The sequence below is a fragment of the Lonchura striata genome, chromosome 5 (assembly GCF_050655825.1).
Source record: "Lonchura striata isolate lonStrDom1 chromosome 5, ASM5065582v1, whole genome shotgun sequence".
In the NCBI taxonomy this organism is placed as follows: domain Eukaryota; kingdom Metazoa; phylum Chordata; class Aves; order Passeriformes; family Estrildidae; genus Lonchura; species Lonchura striata.
Window position 1 is genome coordinate 46,474,601 of NC_140707.1, and position 17,462 is coordinate 46,492,062.

A 17,462-nucleotide genomic window follows, 5' to 3' on the forward strand; every position below is an offset into this window, starting at 1 on the left:
TTGGTGTGGTTCTTATTAACAATTTTCCCTAAGGAATTACCATGCTTTTGCCACCACCTAAGATGAATTTCTCATAGGAGTTTTTTTCAAAGATACTGCCAATAAACATCTGGGTTTATATGCTGAGATATCATTCAATGCAGTTTAATATGTGGTGTAATCACCAGCTGTCCAGTACACCTTGACTGCAATGTACTGAAGGGAGGGACTTCTTCCCTGTACACAAAAACATAGCAATATATAATAAGGTTCTATTATATTACAGGCCACCTAATATCTATTAGGCATTAATGTAACAAATGGACAAATATAAACCAAGACTCACTGCATACTCTGATAATCACAGAAGCATCAGAACCTCTGAAAGTTGTCTCGTCTGACTTCTCTCTTGCAGCTGAACTATCATCGACACAAGGTTTTGTTTACCCAAGTCCAAAAACAAAGGATGAAGTCTCTACCATCTCTCTGGGTACCTGCTGCAATACTGCACTACTCTCCTATCAGAGAGATTTTTACCTAATGTCCAATCTGAATCTCTTTCAAAGCATAACTCTCAGTTTCACCCTTTCTCACCAGCTGGAAGAGTTTAGCCCTATAAGCTTTGTAAACTCCTCTTAAGGATTCACTCAAGAACCAATTTAGCACCAGAATACATCTCAGAACCTCCCCAGTTTTGTGGGAGTTGCCTAAATAAAAGTAGTCAAATGAAAGAAAGAGTAGGTTTACATTGGATGATCATTTATTATCATAAATGATTAACCATTTAAGCTAGTTTACAAACTGAAAGTCAGGACACTGGCATTTCTTTGTAAGGTTTGAAAAACATGTCAATCCCTGGGTCAAGTCCACATAGCATGATACATGACCATAAACATAGATTAGAGATATACTAGAGAGATATTTCTAGATGCAGAGGATAAGTATTTTTATTTTCTGAACTATTTGATTTTACTATATTTTCTGCCTGACAATTTGTTATAGTTACCTGATTCGCCTTGTGACAATATGGTCTGCAGGCATAATAAGGATAACATACCGACAGCAATGTTTAATTTTCCTCCAGAAATCAGGAAATGACATAGTCTAAAATCAAGAGATCTTTCCCCCTAACTTAATTCCCTCCATCCCTACAAATGCACACAGACTTTGACCAGATTGTTTCAATTTTCACTCAACTTTTTTTTTTAAGTGTAGGACAGCCAATTCTTTGGGAAAAAATGCAGTGAAAACCATGTGGGTTTGGAACAGAATGAACTCCTACTCATATTCTACATATTTCACTGCATCCCTTCTATTTAGAGGTAAGTATAATAAATATAACAGAATAAAAGCATGAGTTCAACCTTTCAGATATCTACAGTATGTGTGTTTTTATTACTCTGGTGTTTTCACATTTTCCTAGATGTACTTGATTTTGGGTGGTGACACACAATCCTCAGAGAGGTAAGAACAGCACTTGCAACACCAGACAGCATGGTCAGCACACCTGGAGTCCTGTCACATAAAGTGACAGCAAACCTGTAACCCAGCCCTTAAAAGCTGACACAAAAGGGGGCTGAACTTAGAGCACAATGGGAAAATTATTACAGCTAGACAGAAAACATCAGCTCACACTTTCGTCTCCTTACCAGTGAGGTTTCCTTCATGGCATAGACCCTCACTCCATGGATTAACAACACAATTTAAGAAGTTTAACCCTTTGTGGCTCAAGGTTCTATGGGGCTTTAAGAAATGTTTCAGCCTGCATCAGACCCTAGCCTAGCACCCATAAATTATGTAAGGACATACAGCACTGCAGAGAGGGAGAGCAAGATATGCTTGACCACTATAGCCCACATACAGCCACAGATATGGCCCAATAGTATTTCTATTGTTATATAAAGGGATTTCTCAGAAGGAAAGACTGGGTAATAGATAAATTTATGTTTCTAAGGACAAGTATCTTTCAGGTAAATTGCCTCATTGCCAGAATGTTTCTCCCAGACCCAGCTGTGTCTTGTCCATGCTGTAGCATCTAACAAGCTGTTGAGAAAACCTCCTAACACTTGGGAAAAAAATACTTCTAAGGGTTGACTTTTTAAAAAATAATTTGAAGAAAGAACAAATAAAGCATTCTTTCAGACTACACAGGACATGTTCAGATACAGCTCTTTTAAAATGTACAAGGTAGAGGCTTAGAGCTGGCAACTGTGGTCATGGTTTACAGCTTCTCTTAGTAGATCTTTAGTATAGATCTTTATTTAGATCTTAGTATACACCTTGTGCATAAAGTCACACTAGGAAGGCCTATTTATGCCAACCAGTAATGAAAGTCTCTAAGCACCTCTTTTCTTCTCTTAGAAAACAGCCAAGAACCAGATTAAGTGATGTACATTCATGCTTAATTTAAAAAAAAATAAATTTGATATTTTTAACTCAAAATAATTACCTATGTTTTATCTTGAATGCCATAATACTGTTCTGTGTGGTTCTGACTGCAGTAGAGGCACACACAAACTACATAAGAGATACAATCACAACACAAATATAAACATAGTTGGAGAAGTGAAACCTTACCTCTTGATAAAGTTTTCCTCAGATGAAAAAGAAAACACACACATAAAAGGAACAAGAAAAAGGAAGCCACAAATAAGTGGAGGAAGAGAAAGCAGACAACAGGGATATACACTGTAATTTATGTCTAACTTCATGTCTATGTATAAATCACTGCAATATATCCATAGTATTATCTCAACATAGTGACACACTACCCTACCCTTCCAACCTTACATGCTGTTTCAGCAGATAAAACAAGAGCATTTAGAAAGCAAAATTCTGCATCATGAACTAGCTGACTTGAAGTGCATATGTCAATATTCTATACTTTCAATTATCAAATGCTGATATGCACAACTTATTTTAATCATAGTTTTTGAGTGACAAGTCTGCCACCATTTTAGACCTTTTCCTGGATAGAAATATTTAAAAAGAAAGAAAAGTCTCAAAAAGCAAGAGCTCATTTAGCAGTACTAAAAATATATGAAGAAGAAAAAAGTTGAAAGCCTGTGAAAAAAATCTGTTTTGGCCTCCAAAATCCTGGATGTTCATACCAAAACCACAAGCAAGGAAAATGTAAACAAAACGGATATCAGAGCAGAGCAGGTTATTTTGCAGCAAGTGAGACATGATTAAAAAATGTAGGTAGCCTTCCTACAGAACCTCTACAGTCAACCCTGCAAAAGGGACACTCAAGTCTGATAAGGAAAAATGAAAAAACTATTTTCTCACCTCAGTGCCTAGCAAAATCATGGAGCAGCTCCTCTTGGACACTATGCTACAGCACATGGAAAATAATAAAGTGATTGGTGACAGCTACCATGGCTTCACTAAAGGTAAATCATACCTGAGAAATTTGGTGGCCTTCTACAATGGGGTTACAGCAGCAGTGGATGAGGGAAGAGCACAGGACATTATACACATGGACTTGTGCAAAGCAGCTGACAATGTCCTGCATGACATCCTCTTCTGCAAGGTGGAGAGATGCAGATTTAATATAAGGACCTTTCAGCAGATAAAATTTGGCTGGATGGTAGCACTCAAGAGTTTCAGTGACCAGCTCAATATTCATCAGAAAGCAGTGAGGAGTGGATGTTCCTCAGGGGGTGGCACTGAAATGGGCATTTTTAACATCTTTGTCGGTGACTTGGGCACCCTCAGCAAGCTTGCTGCTGACACCAAGCTGTGTGGTGCAGCTGACAAGCTGGAGGGAAGGGAAGCCATCCAGAGGGTCCCTGACAGGCTTGAGCAAACCTCAGGAAGTTCAACAAGGCCAAGTGCAAGGTCCTGCACCTGGATCGAGGCATTCCCAGTATAAATACAGCCTGGGTGGAGAAGGGATCAAGACTAGCTCTGGGGAGAAAGACTTCAGGATGTTTGTGGACCAAAAAGCTCAACATGTGCTGCCAATGCACACTTGCAGCCCAGAAGCCAACTCTGAGCAACCTTACCCATTCCATGATTCTGTGATCATTAAGGTCCTTTCCACTAATCATTCTATGATTTTACCAGAAGGCACCATAAGGGAGACTTTACAAATGACAATTTGACAGTATGCAAAAGGCATGTAATAGCTCCAGAAGAAAGGGAAGTCTTCCTCCAAGCAGCAACATATACAAGTCAACTGCTAGCACTAACTAAAGATATACATAAAAGTACACAATATATACAGCCAAAATGTTCTACAGGGAATATTAATCAAGTACTTTAGAGGACAGTTCACCTGCACTTGGGATAAACACTTGAAAGAGACATTTTAATTATATACTTGATTGCAACTATGTAACTGCAACCATATTACACAATGTCAACATAAACATGTCTGATGTCAACCAGTCAAGAAGTCAAAGATAATCTACGCAACTGTAATTTTTAAAACATCTACAAACAATGCATGTGCTTATCAGAGGTTGCTCGAGATATACACAGAGTACATTGAAACTGAGAATTGTCTCTACTGTAATTTTTAATTCTACACTTTTGTATCTTAAAAATAATTGCTTGCATAGTCACTAAAAATAAACAACAAATATTTGGCAGAAGTTTTTAACTGAAATAGTTTCATATACAAAATACAGTAAAAGTAAGACATCAAAAGTAACAATAGGCAAACTTCACCAAGCATGTTTGTTTCCTTGCAAGTAACCACAGTATAAACATATGGTAGCCATACAGGCAGATTTCTCAAAACAAAAAGGAGGGAAAAGAAAATCTAGGTAAGAAGAACAAGTTAATTTCAGACGTTTGTGAGCAATTTCCAGAAATCACAGGAAAACACCTATAGTCAAAGTCTGAGCAAATCCTTACAAGGATTTGACATATGCCAGGGTGTTTCACATGATCCACAGCAGAGATCTCATAAACCCACTACACTTTCAGGCCACAATGGGCTTTCTGTGCATTCTCAGGTCATCATGTGTTTTACACCCAGTAAGCCTTCTATGGAACAGTCAGACCTTGGGTATTTCAAATTCACTAAGCACATGCCATACTATTTCCACATGGCATCTCTGTCTGGGAAGTGTTGCAACCTCATTCAATAAATTCCATCCTTTCTCTGGCAACAGAGCTGAATCTCATCAGCAGTGAGAGAAGTATCTCAAATGCCTATTCATCTTCTAATTTCTTTAAATCATTATGGAAATTATATATTTCCTGGGGAAAGCATCAGTGGAAATAACACAAGATCAACACATTCCTTCTGTAATTCCTTTAAAAATTAAGATCAAAGTGCTTTGGTTACAAGCCTGTCCTCTATCTAAAGCTCCATCTTATTTTTTATTCTATTACAATGCATTCAACAGTTTTTAATTGTTAGCTAGGAAATTCTCAAATGCTCTACACAGTTTGTGGTATTAAACCCATTTTCCTTATCATGACAGATTACATAACAGAGTTAACATTTCTTAAAAACCCCAGTTCCTTTAAACTAATTCAGACTGACTCCCTTTCACTGAAGTTACATTTTACTAGCATCTTCTTAGATATGGTCCAAAAGTAACTATAACTAAGTTCCCAACTAATGTTACATACAGCAACTTACAGTTTTCAGGGTGGAGAACAATAAATGTAAAGTCAATAAAAGATTAAACTGTAAACACCAGAAGTCTCCCTTGAGTTTGGAAAATGTTTATGTGCATAGTATCAAGGCACCTCGCATTTCTCAAATTCAGTGTAACAACTTGGTACTTCCACAACACAGGCAGAGGAAAACCTTTGGTGATGAGAAAAACTCAATTCATGGAAAAAAAAAAAGAAAAATTAATGCTTTGCTACCAGTGCATGAGAATTCAACTATCACAAATGAACACCACATCTGTAATAACTTTTCTAGAACATAGACAACAGTGTTGTGAATACATGAAATGTTTATATTTGTATATTTGGATGAAGATATATGACTCCTGGTCAGCATGGTAAAAACCTGTCAGTTTCTCTGTTTATTCTGAAGCTAAAAATCTCTACAGTACCTCATGTACACTGAGTCCCTATCCTACTCTAAAGGAATTGATTTCGTTACCACCAGGCTCTTGTTTATTTTAGGAGAATGTGTAGGTTTGGGGGAAAAACAAACAAAAAAACCCACCCAAACAAAAACCCACCCAAACAAAAAAACCTCATCATTCATATAAACAAACACCTTATGTTTTCCATGACAGCTTAAAAACATTGCAGAAAAAGATAAATATATTTTCACATCAACCTTTGGAAAAGGCTTTCTCCTTTCTTTGCTCATACCACAAGAGATTCCAGCCTGAGGAAACAAAGCTCAGCTAATTTTTGTTTTCCTTTTTCATTTATTTAAGAATAAATTAGATTTTCTTTGTAATGACTACTAGAAGCAAAAATGAATGCATACCTGTTCCTGAATGTGTTTGGTTCAATTCTAAGGAATACTCTTAATATGGCTCTTGAGTCCATTTGCAGCAATTCTCCTAATTTAACACCAGATAATCTCACATAAAAATGAATCTGGGCACAGTATTCCTTCCAGTTGCAGTATGCTACTTGAATCAAGTACTTTTCTCTTTGTCCCTTCCCTTTCCCAAAATGGCCTCTTTAGTACTTTTTTCCCCCCACTGTAAAATTGCAGAATTATTCAAACCACTGAACCATCTACAACACCACTTTTATAAATCAGTCTGAACTACACAGCCTGTGCAGCTCAACTCTTATTTCCTGTTTCTGATCACATTTTTTTCTCGTATTTATGATTTTTGTATTCCTCACAACTTCTAAGTCTTGTTCTGAAGTGCTGAAGGCCTAAGGCAGCATATGATCTTAACAGCTGACCTAAGAGCTATTTTATAAAATACACATTCTCAAGTCATGTAACACTGCCTTATATATTTAGTTGAGAACTCAAGGTTTCCAAAACTTGGCAATGCCACTACAGTACCCCAACTCATCGTATGTGAGCTATAACAATGACAAATAATTTCAAGAAACATAAAATACAAATAATAATATCCCCTTCAAATTAAGTTTGTATGAATCTGTATTAAAAATTTGCATAAAGATTACTTTCTTTGTCTTTTTAGTCTTTGGTAACATGGTAATTCCATACAATTAAAGTGTGCTTTGCGTTACAATTCTGTCCTAGAGAACTGGATTTATTGTGGGCAGCTAACGCAAAAAGGCCAACAATTCATACTATTTGTCTTCAGAAAACAAAGATTGTATTTTACAATATCCTCCCACTGTTCTTATGGGGCTGTCAGCCTAGAAGTCAAACACTGGCATATATTTTAAAGTTGATTCTCATTTCTTGTCAACTACATCATCATTTAAATGCTAAAGATCCATTTTAACTGAAGAAAAAATAATCCCACATTGACAAGTCTCAAGGTTTTCATGTCACTGGTTCTAAGCAAGACAAAACACACAAACTCAAAAGAATCAAATTTTGTTGTCTTCAGAACACTTCTAAACAGATTTAAATGTGCTTGAATTTATGCCAGAAATCAATATGTATTATCTTCAGATTTGTAAAGGAGGTGTCTGTACAGTTATGTCAGGATAAAACATCTGAAGGAATGCCTCTCATGGAAAATAGAGAAGAAGCCACAGTTTGCTCATTCTATTTTACAGATCATGTACATTAGATCATCAATATAATTATACTCCCTACCAAAATTAAAAACAAGACAGCATCTAAAGTGCAAAAGTTACTCTAATGTAAGTAAATGCAAATACATGTTTATAAAGAAATGTAAACTTCTAAATTGTACATAGCATTGAGTTTTATACATGTGAACTCGCACTAATATTATTTACATACAAAAAAATCTAGAAATAGTATAAAGATAATATAAAACATATAAAGATACAGAAATAGTGTCTATATGTATATACACACATAAATGTCTACATACACAATGTATTAACATCCTACTCAGGCCTACATATGCACCATTCTGCACACTTTGAGAGGTTTATTTCAATTTAACATAAATTTTGAGCAGGAGTAAATTAAATGGGTGCATAAACCTCTACAGAGTAAGGGTCATAATCATCTGAAATCAGGTATGCCCACACCAGCATGGAAGAGGCTCCTTATAAGCAGATCATCTGACTGATACTAAAGAAAAGTCAGCACAATCCTAAAAATAAAGCTGTGTGCAAGAGGACTGCTTAAATATTTAACACCACACTACAGACACAGTGTTGATTTTAGCAGTCTAAGATGACAACCATCCAGAAAAGCAAAACCACAATTTCTCATCCTTATATACTGCTTCAACTGTCCAGACCAAATAGAAAGTTTCGAAGGAAATTGTTACCTGCTTGACCATATTCTACGGACCCAGAGAAACTTCAAAAATAGCATGAGATTTCAATATAAAATTCTTCATAGTGTAGTCTCCTGCTTGATTGTGATAAGCAAATACATCTTCTTTATAAAATCAAGCGTAGACACCATTGCAAATCATTTCAGTAAAAGATAAAATCATGAACCTACGACATATAAATAGTTACCTCATTACAGTTTTAGATATCACATAATTTTTTTTAAGTCTCTGCCAGTATGTCAAGTAACTTTGAATACGCAAACAATCCCATCGGGTTTAGTGAAACAATAAAATCATGTATATAGTGTATACACACTTGTAGTCTTAAGCTGAAAATGGAGACTCTGAGGACTAAATAACATATGAATTGCTCTGCAGGGTGGAGGAGGTAGAGGCCACTATTTAACAAGAAAAGAAAAACAAACAAACCAAAGCCTATCTTTCTTCCAGTTTTCCCTTTCTTTGGGCTATTTCCCTCTCAACAGCCTTGGGAAAGCAGATATTTCAGCTATGAGAAACTGTGACTAGAAGAAAGTTCCTCATTCAAGTGTGCCCTGCAGGGAAGCAGCTACATGATGCTCTCTTTTATGCAATTAAGAAACTGCAACAAACTAGTGTTCAAAATTTTTATGTCAGCACTCACTCAAGTAAGTTTGACCGTTTGAGCCCAGGCCGGCACATTTAGTTTTCTTTACACAATGGTACATTGTTAGGAAATTAGGTTTAAAATCAAGCTTACAGTAAGCCCATTAATTAATAAACTATTCAAAAACAGTAAATAGAAACAATGACTACAAAAATCTTAGCTTTTCTATTATTGCTACCACAATAACTTCTGAATGGTGAAATATAGAATGTATTTAAGCTGCTTCAGACGTTTATGTGACCAAGTGGCAAGTGTTTGCCCAGCTTTAAAAACAAATATGGTAACATGAAATGTTACACCTTTCTCCAAAATTTGATTTAAAAAAGCAGGTAGCCATTTCTTAAATTATGAAAATGCAAAATTTAGAAAAAAGTATGCATATTTAATACTTTTTTCAAAACACTTCATTAGCTGCACTTCAACAAAAAAGTTCCACTATTCAGTGAAGTTCAGGTTGATGATCTATGGAGGGATGTAAGGCAAAGCTATCAACTTAAAAAAAAAAAAAAAAATCAGTCTCTGTCTGAATTTTTTTTTACCTCGGTAAAAACAAGGGTGAAGAGGAAGATTTTTTTTTCCATTATAATCATCCTGAATATTTAGGCTGGCTTTTTTTTCCTTTGCAATCACTATGATACTTTTACCTATGGGCCTTTCACACAACGAACACAGATAAAGTAAAACTTTACTATACAACACGATAGTTGAAACAGAGAAATCAGAGAAGACAAAGGCAGCGGTGGCTCAGGCAGAAGCCCGGCGAATTTCAGCGTATAGCGTGAGTTTCACCGAAGCGTAGATGAGCTGCGCCTGAGGACGGCGCCGCTCCGGAGGGGCTGCGGTGAGTGCCATCCCCGCGGGCAGCGGGGCTCCACAGTGACCACGGCCGCCGCCAGCCAGGGCTGGTTCGGCCGCCTCCCGCCGCGGCCACCTGCCAGCGCCGGGGCTGGCCCCAGCGCCGGGGCTGGCCCCAGCGCCGCCCCGCAGCCCCGTCCCGCGCCCGCCCCACGGCCGGCACCGTCCGGCGGCCGGGCAGCGCCGCGCCCGCTGCGGGGCCCCGGCCCCGGCCGGCCGCTCTGCCGGGCTCCCCGGCACAAGGAAAGGCGTGCGAAGCGCTGCGCGCCGCTTTGAATCCTGGGCTGTCGGGGTTGGCTTTTCCTTGTTACTGTTTGCCTTTTTTTTTTTTTTTTTTTTTCTCAAGTGGAAACTTTCCTTTCCCAGGAGAAGCTGGGACAGCGTGAACTGCCCCGGGCGCCGAGCTTGCCATCACAGCTGACAGCTTTCTGCCCCCCGCGCCCCCCCTTCCGCAGCATTAAAAAGCAGCGGATAGATCCGGCCGGAGTTTGTTTTTAATAACGGCTTTTAGTTCGCACAGCCACTTACATCCCCTGGCAGCAAAATTAAAAAGTCAAGCTCACATGCGAGCATCCCGCACAGAACCTTCTCCGCACCGGGGGCGTGGGGGACACGGCAGAGAGACAAGTGGGGCGCCGGGGAAAGGAGGTGGGGCCGGCGGCAGGGAAGTTGGGATGGGTTTCGTTTATCCCCGGAGCAGAGCCGCCGGGAAAGGAAAGTTCACAGCCAACAACAGCGCCCGCGGGCAGCGGCTCGGGGCTCGCTTTGGGGCCTTCTTCTTACCTTCTGGTCTACGATGGAGCAAGCCATTTCCCGGACGTGGGCGAGGCTGAAGTCCCCCGAGGAGTCCTGCAGCAGCAGCACCGGCTCCCGGCTCAGCCCGATCTGGAGGTGGAAGGCGACGCCGCCGCCGGCAGCAGCCCCCGGCGGCGGCAGCGGGCTGGGCGGCCGGATCAGCGGAGGGGCACTCATCGGAATCTTCCCGCCGGAGCCGAGGAGTCACGGACGGAGGGGCAGAGTCGGGCGCCGCCGCGAAAAGTTTGCGGCCGCCCCGGAGGCGCCGGGCGAGTTTCCCCGCGAAGTTTCAGGAAAGTCCCGCCGAGCTCCTCCCGGGTGAAAATGGCGAGGGGGTGGGGGAGAGGACCGGGGAGGATGCAGACAGGAAAAGGCGGCGAGAAAGACGCGCGGGGGGAGCCCAGCCCAGCGCCGCCGAGGTGGTGCCGCCGCTCGGGCTGCTGGCGCCGTGCGCGGCGCGGGGGCGGGCCGGGCCGCGCCCTCCGCCGGGACGGGCCCGCGCCCAGCCGGGCCGCGCCGCTCCGCCGCCAAACGACGGCCGTGCGCTGCCAGGGCTGCACCGAGCGCGGCCGTGTCGGCTGGTTCCCCGCCGCAAAGCTTGGCTGAGTCGGCTCTGGTCTCCTCACCTGGCCAGCCAGTGGGCTGAGGTGCTGGCGGGGCTGAGAGCCTCCTCTTCCCCGCGATCCCCGTTGGGCAGCACCTCAAGAGGCAGGTGGAGGCAGAGCCCGAGGACAGCAGGAGGTGTCCCTTGCTGACAGGCAGCACGGTGCCCTTTCCCGGGCAGGGCGGCAGCTGCCCCCCAGATGAAAGCAGTGCCAGGGAAGCGGGAGCTCCCGTCGGTCTCCGCCTCTTCTGCCCGGCCTCGGCCGCTCCGGTCAGCATCGTGCCGCCGCTTCCTGCAGTCCCCGCGCCTTTTGGGAAGAAGCGAGGGACAGGTTGTGCCGCCTCTTTTCTAAACCCGCTTCCAGTTTCAGGTACAGTGTGTGTTAAGGAGGAACACCCTGCCACCCAAAACCAGGATGAGTTACTCTTCCCAGCTTTTGGGATCGGTGCAAGCCCCACCCGTTTGCACAAGCAGCATTCATAGCAGGGCAATATGTAATCTTAAAACTTCCTCTTGAAGATGTGCAAAGGCGGTGGAAATATGAGCTGTAAATGTTTAAAATAACAACGGAAAGACTCTTAAGCTAGGTATACGTGGTACCTGTTGTTTGAACACAGGTAGTGTGAAATTAATACATATACGTTTGAAAATTCAGCAGTTGAGCTGATTTATAACTTGTTTCATTGCAAAGTGCTTTTTTTTTTGACCAAAATTTACATCTGCAGTGTTGTTTTATTTTGATCCTGTCTTAGTAGGATCCATTTTACTGTTGTCAGCTTATTTCCAGCCTGGAAAGTACTGCAAGCTTCCCATGACCCCATGGCCTAGCCAGCTTTTCTATACAGGAGTCAGCGTGGGGGCAACATACTAGAAGATCCTGCAGCCCTGCTTCGTTGTTGAATCTGAGGTTCAGAGTGGACTCCCTTTACTTCCTAAACTCCCAATGAGAGCTTAGATGTGGCCAGTTCGAATCTTTGACTCGGACATGGTCAATGGCTCATCTCTTAAAGGATATAGAAGAATATCTAAAGCACTCAACGGGAGGGTCTCCCTTACCCTTTTGTGTCTTCTAGGCAGGCTTAATTCGAAATCAATTTTCTTTTGTGTATTTCATACGTACAGTAAGTAATATAGTGAACCTTGCCATCAGACTTAAAGTTGTGCTTTTACAAATTCATATCAAGCCTACTTTTGCTGATGTATTTGATGGCAATTCTTAGAGCAGCCTAAGCCACTCATTCATGACACAGCTCTTTTGCAATTCCTTAGATAACCAGAGTAGAGGTAGCAGTAACAATATTGAGAGTTATACGTCCTTGGTGTTCTCATATATGTGAAATCAAGCAATAGAGCTCATATGTTGTGACTTAACCTGCAGCTCCACATCCTCTGTACAGATACAACTTTTTTTTTCAAAAAGAAAGGTTACAGTATTTTTTAAAAGCTGTAGGTTGCCAAGTTGTTTGTTTAGTGGGTCAGCTGTGTTGAATACACCTTTGTAATCAGCATGGATGAGGCAGGATTTCTTCGGTGCTGTGTCAGCCAGTCATATACAAATGCCATTTATAAAAGGATTCAGTGGAACCACATGATGTGATCCTGAGTACAACCTGGCCTGTTGTACTTACTGAAATGTCATCTCTTTCATGATCCTTCCAGATTAGGGAATTGTGCTGAAGCCAGGGAAGGGAAAAAGTAATTCACAGCAGTATCTGACCTCATAGAGTGCATGCCTGGTTGCTAATCTGTACATGCACAGGTGTAAAAAAACACTGGAAGCTTAGGCTTTACTGCACCTATACAGATCAGTTCAGCAGTACATGAGCTGTCCAAGCTTGCAGGGGAAAAATAAATTTGCCTGGCATGGCTACACAGTTTATGTGTCTGGCTACAGGAACAGGGCAGTCAGCAGAGGATGTCACTGTAACATCACATTATGAAAGCATCTCCAAGCTGCCCTCAAGGTACAGTTGCTGTAGTGTTACTTCTAATTTCTCTACATTGCCAGACTATGAAGGATGAATAATGGTCTTTGTATGTTCTCATGCACTGTGTAGTTGACCCTCCACTTTGATGTGTTTCTGAACCTGTGATCTTCTCTTCTTTCAGCTTTTTGCATTGTATAGATTATATTCTGTTCTATTCACCAGGAGTGAGTAACATCTCCTTCATAAAGTTTTTATTGCTTTCTGCGTTTCTCTGTTGGTGATGTAACTGGTCCTTTTTTGAATAGTCCGTTTATCTTTCATCTTTTCAACAGAAGATGGCACATATGTTTTAATTTTTAAAAAAATCAAACAGCCAGCAAAGATTAATGCAAAATATGCCTAAACAATGGAGGATATTCTGTAAGTCAGTTTGTTTTACCTAGATGGTGGTAGTTTCTAGGTTAAAGTTGTTGACCTAAAATTTGCTTCCTGTATGTTTACAAAGAAAGTAGAACACAGGTGATTACAATGAGACGTTTACTGCTGGTTCTGTGAGGCCGGTAGTGGAATATATCTCATCCTATGATCAGTATTTTGAAAAAAAGATTGCTTGGCAATATGCTCAATATTATAGTGTATCTTGGCAAGGAAAAAAGACTAGAAAAAAGCAAACAAAGAGTAAAAAGAAGTAGTCACTGGAAACTGGATAGAAAGCGTGACTGAAAATAAAGTTCAAATTTTCACTGTGAAAACAAGTAGTCATTAGAATAAATAGGCCATTAAAGTTACAGGTAACATTTTCTGATGTTTTTAAGTTTAGACTGAGTGTTTACTCGCAAGCTTTTTGGGCCCTGTACTGTGGTAACTTCTTTGGTTTCCCAAGGTCAGAGTGGAAGATATTTGCCTTTAGCTGTTTGTTATGTTCCTAATGGAATCCAGAAAAGACAGACAACATGAATTCAAGGATGTAAAGATAGTAAATTTTCTTTCTCCCTTGTGAGAAATGTATCTTTTCTCAGAAGGAAATCATCATCTGTCTAGGAAGAAAGAGATTTGGCATAAGTCCTTTGTGTCTTAGGTCACTTTCACATGTGCACTTCTGCTGGACTCCATATGCAGTTCAATGCAGAGCAGAAGCCTGTGGAAGAGTTTACTTTTCATGCCACTACTGAAGATAACAATTTTTCATCTTTGAAAATTTATCTCTTCAGCATGCAACAACAGATCAAATGTTAAAGTAGGCAGACACTTTGTTGCTAAGTCAGGCCAATACCCATTTTTGCATCCTAGCCCTAAAATTTTTCACTTTCCTTCATCTTACACATTCCAAATCTACTCATACACCTCTATGCTAGAGCAGAAACCTCAAATTTTACAAGGAGTAACTCTCATGTCTAAAGGTAAGTTACATATTCTTTATATAGACTTAGATTTTAACATTGAATATGCAGCCAGATCTATTTATGTTAAGAATTAGTGAACATATCTAACTGTATTCTACAGCTGAATACAAACTGTGTTATTTGCATTCTTACTAAGCAGCAAAATGTGCACTATCAAAGACAGGTTTACAAAAATGAAAACATTTTTTTCTTTTTGTTATTTTCAGATGCTGAAATGATGTTTAAAGTGGACTGCATGCTCCTGTAATTTCTCTCCTTAAACAAAAGCAAAGTATTGAAAAGTAATTAACCAAGGAAAAGACAGAAAATCTAACTGGTAAATACAATGGACTGAAGTTTGGGAAGTACTGTGTAGACTGTGATGGAAAATAAAAGCATACTAGAGTTCGAAATGCAAATGTCACTGAATCTGGAATTGGTTTTGTGTTAGGGCTGAACTGGTAAATAAAATGGAGCTGATATCTGAAATAGTGACAGCATAGTGTCAGATAAGCTCCTGGGTATTTATTTGGAGAGAAGCAGATGTTAGCTGTACAACTGGTTAGGGATTTCCCGATAAGCTACTTATGTCCATGAGAAAATGATAACATTTCAGGTTCTAAATGGTTGTTGTGAATACAGTAAATCTCCCAATTTTTTTGTTTGTTGTTTTGGTTATGTTGGGTTTTTTTTTTTAAAGAATGTTTCCAGTTGTTAAAAATGCTTCATCGTTTCTAAAAGCAAAAGAAAATTATCTTCCATGGCTTTCTACTAAATGTTGTAGATAATTGGTACACAACATTGAAAAACAGTAAGCTTAATAATTTAAAATTCAAGTTTAAAAATCTGATACAATTAAATGTAGTATTTTTTATAAATGGATCACAAAAAATTTTGATTATTTTTTTTTCTCTTTTTATATCTTAGACATAGAAGTTAGACTTTGCCCAATGATAGGCTTCCATAGTCAGCAAACAGTTTTGCCAGCCTGAACCAAACTGATCATGGACATAAAAGGTAGATAACATTAAAACAGAATCTGAAATATTGCAGGATAAAGCATTTTTATGTCAAATATCTGCATAGTTTGGTTTTTTTTTGAGCCAAAGGTGTGCTGCTTTGAGAGGAAAAATTCTTCTTTGGTTTTCTTAATTCCCTGTGTATCAAACTGACCTCAGAATAATTGAAAAATTTTGGCATAGGGCAGGCTCTGTTTATCCCAAAGTATGACTTGAGGATGTTTGTTATGGCTTGATGATAGAATAACTGATGCATTCAGATAAGCATGAGTATCTTGGCATTGTTTGTGCATATTTATACAAATTGTCCTCACTGGCTCTCTGGTTCTTAGGAGTTCAGTATGCCTGGAACAAGATGGTCATTGCTGCTTGAAACTGCTGAGGCACTTTTTCCATTCTGGGGATACTGAAGTCATTGTGCCTAAGGGAAGGCAAAGCACAGGTTTAATTCAGTAATTTCTTAATGCTACTTCTTAGGTGATTTCTGGACAGAGTATCCTGTGTGAAGGACACTTTGCTGTCACTTACATACTACCATTTCACTAAACAGTCCTGAATGGTACCATCTTAGAATTCTACAGTGACCTGAAATCTCTGAGTTCAAGAGTTATATGCTTTCTAATAATGTATAATACATATTTCCTCTTCAGAAAAGATTGCATGATTTTCACTTTTTAGTGGGAATAGTTTTCAATAAGCAGCTAGTGTGATTGCTGCCTTCTAGTAATTTTCTTGAAACTAGATTGATAACCTCATTAGTAAAGGATGTATGCAATTGAAAATCAATTATACAGTATTTCAGTTATTTTTTTAGTATAATAGCAGATTTCTTGAAACACTATTCTCTAATTAGTACATAGGAACATAACAAATTTACCAAGTTTGTGCTTTTACACATCAAGAGGGTACCTTATCCTATACCTAAGAGGGTATTATACTGTTACTCAACACTAACATTTTTGTGACTACTGTCCAGATCTTTGAAGTTCTTCATCAGTTCAAAAGGGACCTTAATCAGGTCCTGGGAATGAAAATACTGTCACTGCAGAATCAGATATGTGTGCTGTAATTGATGCATGATTTTGACCTGTAGGAGTGTCTTTGTCATAGTATTTCTGTGAGTGGATACAGCCTGAAGAAAGAGTCTGTTAACAATCTATCAACAGCTGTGTCCAAAGCTTATGGAGCCAAAGTAGAGAACAAGCAGAGTGTCCAAGAGAAAATAAGGATTATGGAGTCTTATTTGTGAGCTAAGCAATGTCTGGTAGTACAGAAAGGACACAGGTTTACAAGCAGTTTTAAAATTGTGACAGAAATTTATCTAACTGCTAGATATGCCTGAAATATTTACACATATGCTAAATGATCTTGCCAGGTTGATTAGTCTCTCTATGACCAGTTGTAACATATTTTTATGTGGTTTGATATTTTTGTTTTATATTTATATATTTATAACAGTATTGTTCCCCAATATAATTTGAATAAATAAAATCGTGGTTAACCTAAATTATATAATGATTGTTGCATGAATAATAAAACCACACACAGGTCCAGGTAAAACAGGTGGGATTGTTGAGGCAAAGAAATAATACAGTCAATAAACACTGCTCTTGTGTTCTTATGTGCATGTTTCCTCACTTATGATGATTTAATGAGTTAAAAGTGACTGCATATAGGAACAAAGAATCAATACATTTCTTACCTAAATTATCATTGATCTTTTAATATTTATTGATGTTAGTTACTGCTGCTGCTTTGGTTTCACTGCATGACACTCAAAAGCCAGAGCTAAGAATAACATTATGGGGAAACCTAGTATTTTTACACAGGAGGAGAGAGGGTGAAGGAATGGAATGATGCAGGGGATCACAAAGAACCTGCAGAAGAGGAGAAGGTACAAATGGAA

At 39.6% G+C, this 17,462-nt stretch overlaps 1 protein-coding gene and 1 long non-coding RNA gene across 3 annotated transcripts in view; one reads left to right on the forward strand and one right to left on the reverse strand.

The window, feature by feature from the left end:
• The window catches only part of PRKD1 (protein kinase D1), a 113,865-nt gene extending 102,777 nt beyond the window's left edge, over positions 1–11,088 (reverse strand). The window contains exon 1 of one of the 2 annotated variants that reach the window (XM_021539327.3): positions 10,612–11,088. In XM_021539327.3, coding sequence (XP_021395002.3) covers positions 10,612–10,800 — 189 coding nt within the window. In that variant the 5' untranslated portion in view covers positions 10,801–11,088. The remainder of the gene's footprint in view (positions 1–10,611) is intronic. The other variant, XM_021539325.3, reaches the window with a different exon arrangement.
• A 10-nt stretch (positions 11,089–11,098) lies between these two features.
• Positions 11,099–17,063, forward strand: LOC146767353 (uncharacterized). Its single transcript, XR_014955672.1, has 2 exons — positions 11,099–11,597; positions 14,765–17,063. It is a non-coding gene; the product is annotated as an uncharacterized LOC146767353 (long non-coding RNA).
• Positions 17,064–17,462: the final 399 nt, after the last annotated feature.